Here is a 12187-nt window from a genome sequence, read left to right on the forward strand (position 1 = left end):
TCTGGCTTTATGTAGACCCATACTATAATGTGCAGAATGGGTAGAGTCTGGCTAAATGTAGCTCCATACTATACTGTGCAGAATGGGTAGAGTCTGGCTAAATGTAGCTCCATACTATACTGTGCAGAATGGGTAGAGTCTGGCTAAATGTAGCTCCATACTATAATGTGCAGAACGGGCAGAGTCTGGCTAAATGTAGACCCATACTATAATGTGCAGAACGGGTAGCGTCTGGCTAAATGTAGCTCCATACTATAATGTGCAGAATGGGTAGAGTCTGGCTAAATGTAGACCCATACTATAATGTGCAGAATGGGCAGAGTCTGGCTAAATGTAGCTCCATACTATAATGTGCAGAATGGGTAGAGTCTGGCTAAATGTAGACCCATACTATAATGTGCCGAACGGGCAGAGTCTTGCTAAATGTAGACCCATACTATAATGTGCAGAATGGGTAGCGTCTGGCTAAATGTAGACCCATACTATAATGTGCAGAACGGGCAGAGTCTTGCTAAATGTAGACCCATACTATAATGTGCAGAATGGGTAGCGTCTGGCTAAATGTAGACCCATACTATAATGTGCAGAATGGGTAGAGTCTGGCTAAATGTAGACCCATACTATAATGTGCAGAATGGGCAGAGTCTGGCTAAATGTAGCTCCATATTATAATGTGCAGAATGGGTAGAGTCTGGCTAAATGTAGACCCATACTATAATGTGCAGAATGGGTAGAGTCTGGCTAAATGTAGCTCCATACTATAATGTGCAGAATGGGTAGAGTCTGGCTAAATGTAGACCCATACTATAATGTGCAGAATGGGTAGAGTCTGGCTAAATGTAGCTCCATACTATAATGTGCAGAACGGGCAGAGTCTGGCTAAATGTAGACCCATACTATAATGTGCAGAACGGGTAGCGTCTGGCTAAATGTAGACCCATACTATAATGTGCAGAATGAGTAGAGTCTGGCTAAATGTAGACCCATACTATAATGTGCAGAACGGGCAGAGTCTTGCTAAATGTAGACCCATACTATAATGTGCAGAATGGGCAGAGTCTGGCTAAATGTAGCTCCATACTATAATGTGCAGAATGGGTAGAGTCTGGCTAAATGTAGACCCATACTATAATGTGCCGAACGGGCAGAGTCTGGCTAAATGTAGACCCATACTATAATGTGCAGAACGGGCAGAGTCTTGCTAAATGTAGACCCATACTATAATGTGCAGAATGGGTAGCGTCTGGCTAAATGTAGACCCATACTATAATGTGCAGAACGGGCAGAGTCTGGCTAAATGTAGCTCCATACTATAATGTGCAGAACGGGTAGCGTCTGGCTTTATGTAGACCCATACTATAATGTGCAGAACGGGTAGAGTCTGGCTAAATGTAGCTCCATACTATAATGTGCAGAACGGGTAGCGTCTGGCTAAATGTAGACCCATACTATAATGTGCAGAACGGGCAGAGTCTTGCTAAATTTAGACCCATACTATAATGTGCAGAATGGGTAGCGTCTGGCTAAATGTAGACCCATACTATAATGTGCAGAGTCTGGCTAAATGTAGCTCCATACTATAATGTGCAGAATGGGCAGAGTCTGGCTAAATGTAGCTCCATACTATAATGTGCAGAACGGGCAGAGTCTGGCTAAATGTAGCTCCATACTATAATGGGCAGAGTCTGGCTAAATGTAGCTCCATACTATAATGTGCAGAACGGGCAGAGTCTGGCTAAATGTAGCTCCATACTATAATGGGCAGAGTCTGGCTAAATGTAGCCCCATACTATAATGTGCAGAACGGGTAGAGTCTGGCTAAAGGTAGGTCCACACTATAATGTGCAGATCTGGGACATAAATGTTGTTTGTCTGGGGAAACTGAAGTGTAAAATTTGCTGGATTATTCCCGGTGAACTCTTCAATCCACAACACAGTACCGTTGGTTGCTCACCGATGAAGAACAAACTCTGGTTTTAACAGCGTTCATAAAATCCAAAGAGAAATCTTTTGAGTGTAATTATTCCTCTGGTGTTTTGGTATCTTCCTCATCCTCTCCTGCTATCTCTTTCATCAACACTTATCCGGTTCTTCATTTCTGTCTATGGTAGTTGCAGCTGTGGTCACTAAAAACAAATCCTTTTTTGTTTGTTTTTGACCCCAGAATTTCACGCTAGTAATAGTGGGGATTTAGGGTGAATGTTCTACTTTGTTTTTTGCCTTGAGTAGCATTCCCAGGTATTGCCAACATGAGCCAATAAGCTAATTGGGGTGAGGTGGACATTTTTTGTTTTATTTGCTGTTGGTTTTCCATGGGATTGTAACCTTGAGTTAAATGTGAAAGTTTAACTCCATAGTCCGACATACGCTCCCCTAAATGTCGCACTAGTACATATTAGTGATACTTTTCCAAAGTGCGGAGACTGGGTCTGAGACTATTAGTCATTTAGACACTTACACCTAATTCAATATTTATGTATACCTATTCCAATTCTTAAGCTGTGATATTTATTAAATGCTGCCAGCAATAGAGCGAAGCTGAGATCCTATTGTATTCCCTCTCATTGTATTGATAGAGCTTGCTGCATCTTCATCTAAATTCCAGTGTATTGATTTATAACAGAGACTTTATTGGTCATACTGCAGATCCACTCTGTACTGTTCAGTGAGAGGTTTTCCTTTCATACGTTGCTCATACTATAGTGCTGTGCTTAATATATTCCATTGGTCAGAATATTCATGTATTCAGCAGCAGAGATGGGGAAAGAATGTGGGTAACATTGTACTTACAATGGGTAGGAGCAGATGGGGCGACATTATACATTTGTATCCTAGTACTTGTGTGTGACGGAATAATATCAACACCTTTGCTGACCAATCGGTTTGTGCCGTGGAACTAGACTGATTTTATTATGCATCTGCTTATAGATTATTCTGTAGGGTTTTTCTATTATTGTAATTCTCCGGAAGTTGTGCCTTAATGTGGGTAATAAGTCCACAGCTTGTATATATTACTATTAAGTGCTGTTCATTTGTTACACAGGTGCAGCAGTCCCCCCAGCAGGTCACAGCCCAGCAACTTTCCCCACAGCTCAATGTCCATCAGTCTAACGAACAGCCAATCCAAGTACAGATCCAGGGCTCGTCTCAGAGTCAGCAGGGCGCACAGACGATACAAAGCTCCAGCCCTTCACAGCAACTTTCTAACTCCCAGTTACAGGTGTCCCAGATTCAGGTGCAGCAGATGCAGGAGGATCACATGCAGCACCAGCAGATGCAGATGGTGGGTGGTGGTATTCAGATACAGACGGCAGGAGCTCTTTCACCACCACCCCAGCAGCAAGGTTCTCCCAGGGAGGGAGAGCGGCGATCTGGCTCTTCAGGCGTCCTTCAGCCCGTAAAGAAACGCAAGGTGGACATGCCCATCACTCTGTCGTATGCAATTTCGGGGCAGCCGCTTGCAGCTGTTCTGGCAATCCCACAAGGCCAGCAGCAAAGTTACGTATCTCTGAGGCCAGACTTGCTGACGGTGGACAGTGCCCATCTTTATGGGGCCACAGGCACCATTACAAGCCCAACAGGAGAGACTTGGACCATCCCGGTTTACTCTGCAAACACTCGCAGTGACTTACAGCAGCAGAACATAACTCACATTGCCATCCCACAAGAGGCTTACAATACCGTCCACGTAACAGGCTCTCCCACCACTGTGACTGCGGTGAAGTTAGAGGATGACAAGGACAAAATGGGGAAAAATACGCACGAGGAAGTGGTTCAGACTCTGGCAAACTCCCTGTTCCCGGCTCAGTTTATGAATGGGAATATCCACATTCCGGTGGCTGTACAGGCGGTGACGGGGGCATATCAGAACACAGCACAGACTGTCCACATATGGGACCCACAGCAGCAGACCACGCTACACGAGCACCTTCAGCAGCAGCATCATCATCATCAGCTACAGGTAAGTCGCCCAGTTCTGAGAAGCTATAGTATGATGCCTCAGATAGCGTTTCACATGTTAGGCGTTCTCCTTGTGATGTTAAAAAAACCAAACAAAAAAAAAAAACCTCTGGTGACTATGTATATCACCTGTATATTTGTTAATACAGCGCTGTATTGCAACACTCCCTGGGAAACATTGTAGTGACACAGCAAAACAATAGAACATTCTTCTGCGATACATCGTAGTAACGGGATCTGGTCTGAAGCTAGACATTGTCTAGGTCGACCACTATAGGTCAGCAGTCACTAGGTCGACAGGGTTTCTAGGTTGCCATGTGCTAGGTCGATAGGTCAAAAGGTCGACATGAGTTTAAAAAAAAATAAAATATTTTTTTACTTTTTTATACTTAACGATCCACGATTGGAACGGTAATCTGTGCCGAGCGAAGAATGCCATGCAAGGGGATACGTTGCACTAATTGGGGTTCCCGGTCACTCTACGAAGAAAACGACGCACACAAAAAAACAAAACACTCATGTCGACCTTTTGACATGTCGACCTAGCACGTGCCGACCTAGAAACCCTGTCGACCTTCAGACCCCGTCGACGTAGTGACTGTCGACCTATAGTGGTCGACCTAGACACTGTCGATCTAATGAGCCACGCCCGCAGTAACTTGCATTTGATTGGTAGAAAATACATATACAGTACCAGTCAAAAGTTTGGACACGCTTTCTCATTCAAATGACTGAGAAAGTGTGTCCAAACTCTTGACTGGTACTGTATATAAATTAATAAAATCTTTATCAAATAAGCTGGTCTAATGACTGTGCAGATCTGTGTGCTGCTTCATGAGAGGTAACTGCCTGCCAGACATTTACTCAATCCATGATTTAGCAGATGCCTATAAACAGGCTGTAACTAATGGCTTGCTTTACAGGTATTGCTGTCCTAGTAATGGGACTCCAGGGTGGTCTTATTCCTTTAGGGGAGCAAAACCACTCAGAGGCATATCGCAACCTTTTGAGAATTACATAGCTGTTGTATAAATGGTTTCAGCTCAGTGATGCACAATTATCGTGTTATAACCCACATACTAATCTCATAACCCACAGTGGTGGTGGTTGTCTGTATGTACAAGGTCGACAGCCCATGGGTGCTACATTCATGTATGTATGGATCCAGGTAGACCTATATACTGATCAATATTAAATTCAGCATACGGATGTCACCGCTCATTCTGACCTGTTGGTTTTGATAACAGCGACTACATTCCTAGAGGAAATTGCTGTATATTCTGTCATGTGTTTTCCAATTCATAGCGACTCAATGTCCGCAGTCCTACAGTATTAATGTCTGAAGAGTAGCCATGTAATTCTTTGGGGGCCGATTCAATTGTGGTGTGCGTCACCTGCTGCCCGTATAAAGGAATGGATGTCTATCGGAGCTATTCAATTGTTGCTCCAATAGATGCCAATTACCCGCGGCGCACACTTTTTTATTTATTTATTTTTTTAACTTGCACCATAGGGTGTGAGAGAAAATGTGTTTTAAAGTCCACAGTTTGGGTGCCTAAACGACTCCTTTAGATGGGTTTGTACAGCTAAACTCAGAGTGGTCTGCCATATAAAATGCTAATGGGCATCTGATCGGAGCAACAATTGAATAGGTCCGATAGACATAGCAGGAGGGGGGCGCAGCAATTGAATTGGCCCCTCAGTGTGTCCCAACACTCATACAATCTACCTGTACCTAGAGGTTCCTCCGTTCTTGTTTCAGATACCTGGTCTCGCTTTCTTTTTATGTTTACACAATTCACTTTGATATCCCCTTTAGATTGAGTTTTATGGACCTTGTAGGTTTTCCCAGCTTTAAATATTTCTCCTACCAAAGCTATTGCCTTAGAATGTTTTTTTGCTCGATTAAATTTTGCGCAGTGTTAATAGCAATGAGAGTTTGGACGCCCAAAGCAGGAGTTTTAGATGGGTTTAGTCATTTTTAAGCAGCTAAACCCGGTCTTTTTGGGCGCGACATACATGGGTGCCCAAACAATAATTGAATAGTGACAATTGTTTGGGCATCTAAAAAGCGACAAATTGAATTGGCCCTGTTATGTCAGATGTTTGTTACCTCTGAAGACTTATGTCCAGTGCTCCGCTCCTGACGTAATGACAGCAAGGGAGTGTGTAATAGCCTATTTTGTAATGGGGAAATCCATTCCTACAGTGCACTGTATTTGTGTATATATAGATGTCACTAGCAGTGCACTATATACCTGACAGTGAGCAGACACTTGGCGTTGGTTGTTGCACAGCAATCCACATTCATGGCTACAAGCTTGGCAGCAAGTGCAGTGAAGAGGCGTTAATGCAATTCTTATGCAGCTTTGCTTTTCTTCTTTCTATGAAAGTATTGCCTAAAGCTATGGTCTTATGCAGAATGGCTGGGCGGCGGCAACATTGGGAGTTGCTGTGCAGTCATTTGCATTTTACAAGTGTGACTAGAAAGAGTGTACTACTGAGTCATGTAAAATGTCATTCAATATACATTTAGCTACATGAAAACAAGTGTGCGGTAAAAAATATATAATGTGTTCAGGACATGGGGCATAGTAACCTTTTACAACACAGTGGGACCAATTCAATTCTTAGGGCGAGATTCAAATCTCCACACTTCACCACGCAGCCTCCTCAGGTGTCAACTGAAATGTATGTTAACTCCGTGGTCTGGTAGCGCCCTAACCTGTATTGTGGACGCCTTTAGCAGCTTTGTGCGACTAAACCCGGCACTAATGGACGCACATACAGGGCATGTGCACCAAACAGGGCATCAATTGAATAGCCCTGATGGGTGCCCACAAAACAATACATTTGGGCACCCACAAAACATAACCCAATTATGTTGGGCTATAGTAAGAGATTCCTTAGGTTAGTGTACCCCATGTTCTGAACTTTTATATTTATTTATATTTTATGCTGTATTCAATTGACTATCGTGCCCGATCTTCCATGTAAAGTGACGGGAGATCACGGGTGCGATATTTAATCTATCTGGTTTTCACGCTGGTTGTGCCAATAGAGGTCAGGTTTAGCCCTGTAAAACGTCTAAACCCAATCAAAGTGCTGGATGCGTTTGTGAAAAAAAGGGCCGTTTGAGCGCCCAAACGGGTCACTTTTTGCACCTTTCAACTCTGCAGCCATTGCACCCGAATGGAGCTACAGTTGAATAGCTCCTTTTGTGCACCATCTACTGGCTGCCGGCGTGATAACAATTGAATCTCACCCATTGTTACCTAATGTGCGCAGCGGGCGCCCCAAGTTCCCACTGTGGTTACTGTGCATATTATCTGTCACATGATCGTACCTGGGGTTGTAAAGTGTGTACATGTTGGTACAAATCAACACATTGACAAACTATTTGGGTGCATATAAAGCAATGGACACCCAATCGGTGCAACAATTGAATTGCTCTGTTAGTGTATTGCAGTATAACTCCTATTCTACAACTTTGTACCCTACTAGAAAGCATATGAGACCTGTTATAAGGGCTCATACTTCTGTGTGGTTTTCATGGACTCCGGTTTAGTCTATACTTGGTGAACGCAGTTTAAGCTGTACTTTAAACAGGTTTTATTGAACCGGATGGCTGTCGTTAGGTCAACATACATTGGGTCGACCACGTTTGGTCGACATGCATTAGGTCGACATGGAAAAAGGTTGACATGAGTTTTTCACAATTTTTTAAATTAATTTTTGACCTTTTCCATACTTAACGATCCACGTGGACTACAATTGGGAACGGTAAGCTGTACTGAGCGCAGTGAGGCACCGTGCCCGGTTTACGGTGCACTAATTGGGGTTCCCCGTCACTTTTCGAAGAAAACACCAAAAAAAGGTTAAAAAAAACTAATGTCGAACTTTTTCCTGTGACGACCTACTGATCATGTTGACCCAATGTATGTCGACCTAAAGCATGTCGACATAATGAACCACACCCTATAGAACCATAGAAAATGCAGCAACAGTTCACATGAGTGAATGGTAAACGGAGAAGGATGCCGCATGCCCTACTGGCTTGCGTCCATTATTCTACCACTGATCACTCCCAATGCTTGTGTACTGTCACTGCACGCTTCGTAGCATTTAATAAGAGTGCCAGTTAAGTTTGCAGCAAAGGTGGATGGGATGTTTCTAACGCAGGTGTATGAAAGATACCTGTGTACCTGACCTAAAGCACTTGCTGTGACGTGACCCTGCAGCTAGCACTAGCTTAAGTCCAGTAAATCTTCACCTATTTGGCATATTTTCATTACTTTGTAATTCCTGATGGAGTCCAGGCTGTCCGTGCCAAGCCTATGAAGGGTTTGTGATTGGTGATCAGGAAGCATCCCTGACTTCCAGCCACTGATCACAGCGTAGTAACTGAAGGGTATGACTCCACTCTTTGGCATTTTGTTGACAACATAACTCAGGAATACCCAGCCTGCAGTAGGATAAGGTCCATTCCCTCAGCGCAAGTAGATCTTACTTGTCTGTTCCTATCAAATCAAGTCAGCGTGAGATTTCGCATTCCGTATCGCTGCTACTGGTAAAAGAAGTACGCCATTCTCTCTTGCTGGCGAATCAATAGATAGAAATAAATATAAATAAATAATAAAGTGACACTTTTTGAAATACAGTTTGTAAGCGTTACATTATCATTGCACACAAGTTAGGTTGTAGAAACTAATAAAGATATTCATGCTCATTGGTGCTTTAAGGCAAAAGGAAGAAAGGATCCAGGTGACCTGCCGGCTGGATAAATATCTCTACCTCACATTCTGCGTTATTATGATACACTGGTGTCTATCCCAAGCAGGATGCATTTGTGGTGCTTTACAATTGCTATAATCAAATTTTGGGGATTAATGATGGTTTGCTTTGCTTCTTTCTATGGAGTTTTTCCTTTTTGGCTCCAATCGTGCACGACTGCCGTGGCCACCCATTGCTTATAGCACTTGTCGCGTCCAAAAGCACTGTGTTTAGCCACCAGAATGGTAGCTTAGACGTCCAGTAGAGGGACTTTTCACCCCAGGAGTATTCAGGCAGAAATAATGAGCGCCGACGGCACTCGAGTCCAATCAGAACAACAATTGAATATTTCCGTTGTGCTCCCGTTACTTAATGTGCCTGTGAAAACAATTGAATCACCCCTTTGTTAGGTACACCTGCTCATTATTGTAAATATCTGAGTCAATCAGGTTATGGTAAGTCAGCGCATAATAGCATGGAGACATCCTATTATGACAAGTCAAGAGGTTCATTTGTTCAGCTCAAACATCAGAATAAGGAAGAAAAGTGATCTAAGGGGGCGATTTCAGTTGTTTTGCCAGCGGCACTGTGTAATGGGTGTCCGATGGAGCAATTCAATTCTTGCTCCGTTTGGCTGTGAGTGCTGCCGGCACCCAGATTTCTGCTCTCAGCCTCCTGAGGTGGCATTGTGCCCAGTACTTTAGTCAGGTTTAGCAGCTCTACCTGGTCAATATAGGTGCGGTAATTAATGGCTACCCAGCATAATTGAATCACTCCATCAGGTGCCCATCAATTATTACTACTGTTAAAACAATTGAATTTCCCCCTTAGTGCCAGGAGGGCTGGTTTGAGAATCTCAAAACTGCTATCTCTAGTGTTGTCAGAGAATAATGTACAAAGTAAAGGAACACCCAATGAGGTGTGTGGGCAAAATGTCTGTTTAATGGGAGAGGTCAGTGCACAATGGCCAGACGACAGCAGTGAAATGCAGTAAACATGGACTATGGAGGTAGAAGACCACGTCGGGTTCCTCTCCTGTCAGCTAATGGCCCACATACATCTGTGACGTATTGTTGCTAATTGCCGATTAGTTGGGTGGGGGAATCAGGAATATTAAACATGTTTAAGACTGCCGATTCCCTGACGGATTGCTGGCCAGCGGGTCGGCGGTTCTGGCCGGGTCAGGGAAATGGCACTTAAGTGTGTGAGGCTGTAAGACTGGGAAATTGGGGCTACAGTGGGCAAATAGTCACACAAACACATTGGGTTCAATTCGGCAACTTATGAATAGCGCCGGGAATTAGCTCAGCTGCTAGTTACCCGCAATTGTCGGGAATTCTTCTCTCATCCCCGGAGATGAGAGAAGAAACCCGACAAAAGTGCTTCCTCGCGGCTGGCACAAGGCTGATTCTGTCGGGAATCAGCCTCGCGCCGGGGAGTTAAGTCGGAGAATGCCCGTTCTCCCGACAATTCAACCTGTTTAGTTGTCGAGAACGGGACATCGCCGACTTAACTGGAGCTGAATTGAATAGCGTCGGGAGCTAATTCCCGGCGCTATTCATAAGTTGCTGAATTGAATTGACCCCATTGCCTAGCTTTTGTAATCACTATTTCTGCTGCTACAGACAAATGGTACTGTCAGAGTAAGGTAAAAATACCACAGATCTACGGATCCATCCTTGTGTTACCAGTTCCAGTGGAGATGGTGTGGCATGCTTCCGTTCTGCGTCTTTAGCTGTGACAACCATTTGCTTATAGTAAGGTTGTCGGGGACCTTGGATATGGGACATAGAAGACGTGTGTTGATAGTAAACCAGCAATTCCTGTTAGTTTCTGTATTTTTTATGTAGTCTGAGAGAGTTTCTGTATAACAGAACAGTACGTCCCTCATCCCATGAGCTGGAAATACACATTTCTCTGGTACATGCTGTAATACAAAATAGTCAGTCTGGTAAAATAAGCATATTTCTGGCCTGCGCCTTGAGTTTCCTGCAGAAAGTGTTCATTGTTCCTCAGTGATGTTAGCGCCCCATCAGAGAATGTGCTAATTCCTTCCATATGCTCCAGCATAGATTAGTCTGGATCCTTACACTCTGAGAGCAGTGTTCACATTCACTTCCGCCTACCTTCGCCAGACACTGTCTGACTATTCCTCTTCTGCAGCGAGTGCAAAGTTATTGTTGGGTGTGGGCACAAAACCTTTAGGCCGACCATAGACCTATTTCTCTATCGTCCTAAGTGGATGCTGGGGTTCCTGAAAGGACCATGGGGAATAGCGGCTCCGCAGGAGACAGGGCACAAAAGTAAAGCTTTTACAGGTCAGGTGGTGTGTACTGGCTCCTCCCCCCATGACCCTCCTCCAGACTCCAGTTAGATTTTTGTGCCCGGCCGAGAAGGGTGCAATTCTAGGTGGCTCTCATAAAGAGCTGCTTAGAGAGTTTAGCTTAGGTTTTTTATTTTACAGTGATTCCTGCTGGCAACAGGATCACTGCAACGAGGGACAGAGGGGAGAAGAAGTGAACTCACCTGCGTGCAGGATGGATTGGCTTCTTGGCTACTGGACATGAAGCTCCAGAGGGACGATCACAGGTACAGCCTGGATGGTCACCGGAGCCACGCCGCCGGCCCCCTCACAGATGCTGAAGCAAGAAGAGGTCCAGAATCGGCGGCTGAAGACTCCTGCAGTCTTCTTAAGGTAGCGCACAGCACTGCAGCTGTGCGCCATTTTCCTCTCAGCACACTTCACACGGCAGTCACTGAGGGTGCAGGGCGCTGGGGGGGGGCGCCCTGGGAGGCAAATGTAAACCTTTAAAAAGGCTAAAAATACCTCACATATAGCCCCAGAGGCTATATGGAGATATTTACCCCTGCCTAAATGTACTAAATAGCGGGAGACAAGCCCGCCGGAAAAGGGGCGGGGCCTATCTCCTCAGCACACGGCGCCATTTTCTGTCACAGCTCCGCTGGTCAGGAAGGCTCCCAGGTCTCTCCCCTGCACTGCACTACAGAAACAGGGTATAACAGAGAGGGGGGGCAAAATGAATGGCAATATATTAATATAAAAGCAGCTATAAGGGAGCACTTAATCATAAGGCTATCCCTGTCATATATAGCGCTTTTTGGTGTGTGCTGGCAGACTCTCCCTCTGTCTCCCCAAAGGGCTAGTGGGTCCTGTCTTCGTATAGAGCATTCCCTGTGTGTCTGCTGTGTGTCGGTACGTGTGTGTCGACATGTATGAGGACGTTATTGGTGTGGAGGCGGAGCAATTGCCAAATATGAGGATGTCACCTTCTAGGGGGTCGACACCAGAATGGATGCCTTATTTGTGGAATTACGGGATAGCGTCAACTCGCTTAAGCAGTCGTTTGCCGACATGAGGCGGCCGGACACTCACTTAGTGCCTGTCCAGGCGCCTCAAACACCGTCAGGGGCTGTAAAACGCCCCTTGCCTCAG

The 12187-nt window shown here is 44.8% G+C and overlaps 1 protein-coding gene across 4 annotated transcripts in view; it reads left to right on the forward strand.

Annotated features, from left to right (window-relative positions):
• Nucleotides 1–12187, forward strand: part of QRICH1 (glutamine rich 1) — a 121792-nt gene that overhangs the window by 10048 nt on the left and 99557 nt on the right. For all 4 annotated transcript variants that reach the window (XM_063941121.1, XM_063941123.1, XM_063941122.1 and 1 more), the window contains one exon: nucleotides 3044–3961. In XM_063941121.1, the coding sequence (XP_063797191.1) occupies nucleotides 3044–3961 (918 nt within the window). The remainder of the gene's footprint in view (nucleotides 1–3043; nucleotides 3962–12187) is intronic.

The sequence above is a fragment of the Pseudophryne corroboree genome, chromosome 9 (genome assembly GCF_028390025.1).
Source record: "Pseudophryne corroboree isolate aPseCor3 chromosome 9, aPseCor3.hap2, whole genome shotgun sequence".
NCBI lineage: Eukaryota > Metazoa > Chordata > Amphibia > Anura > Myobatrachidae > Pseudophryne > Pseudophryne corroboree.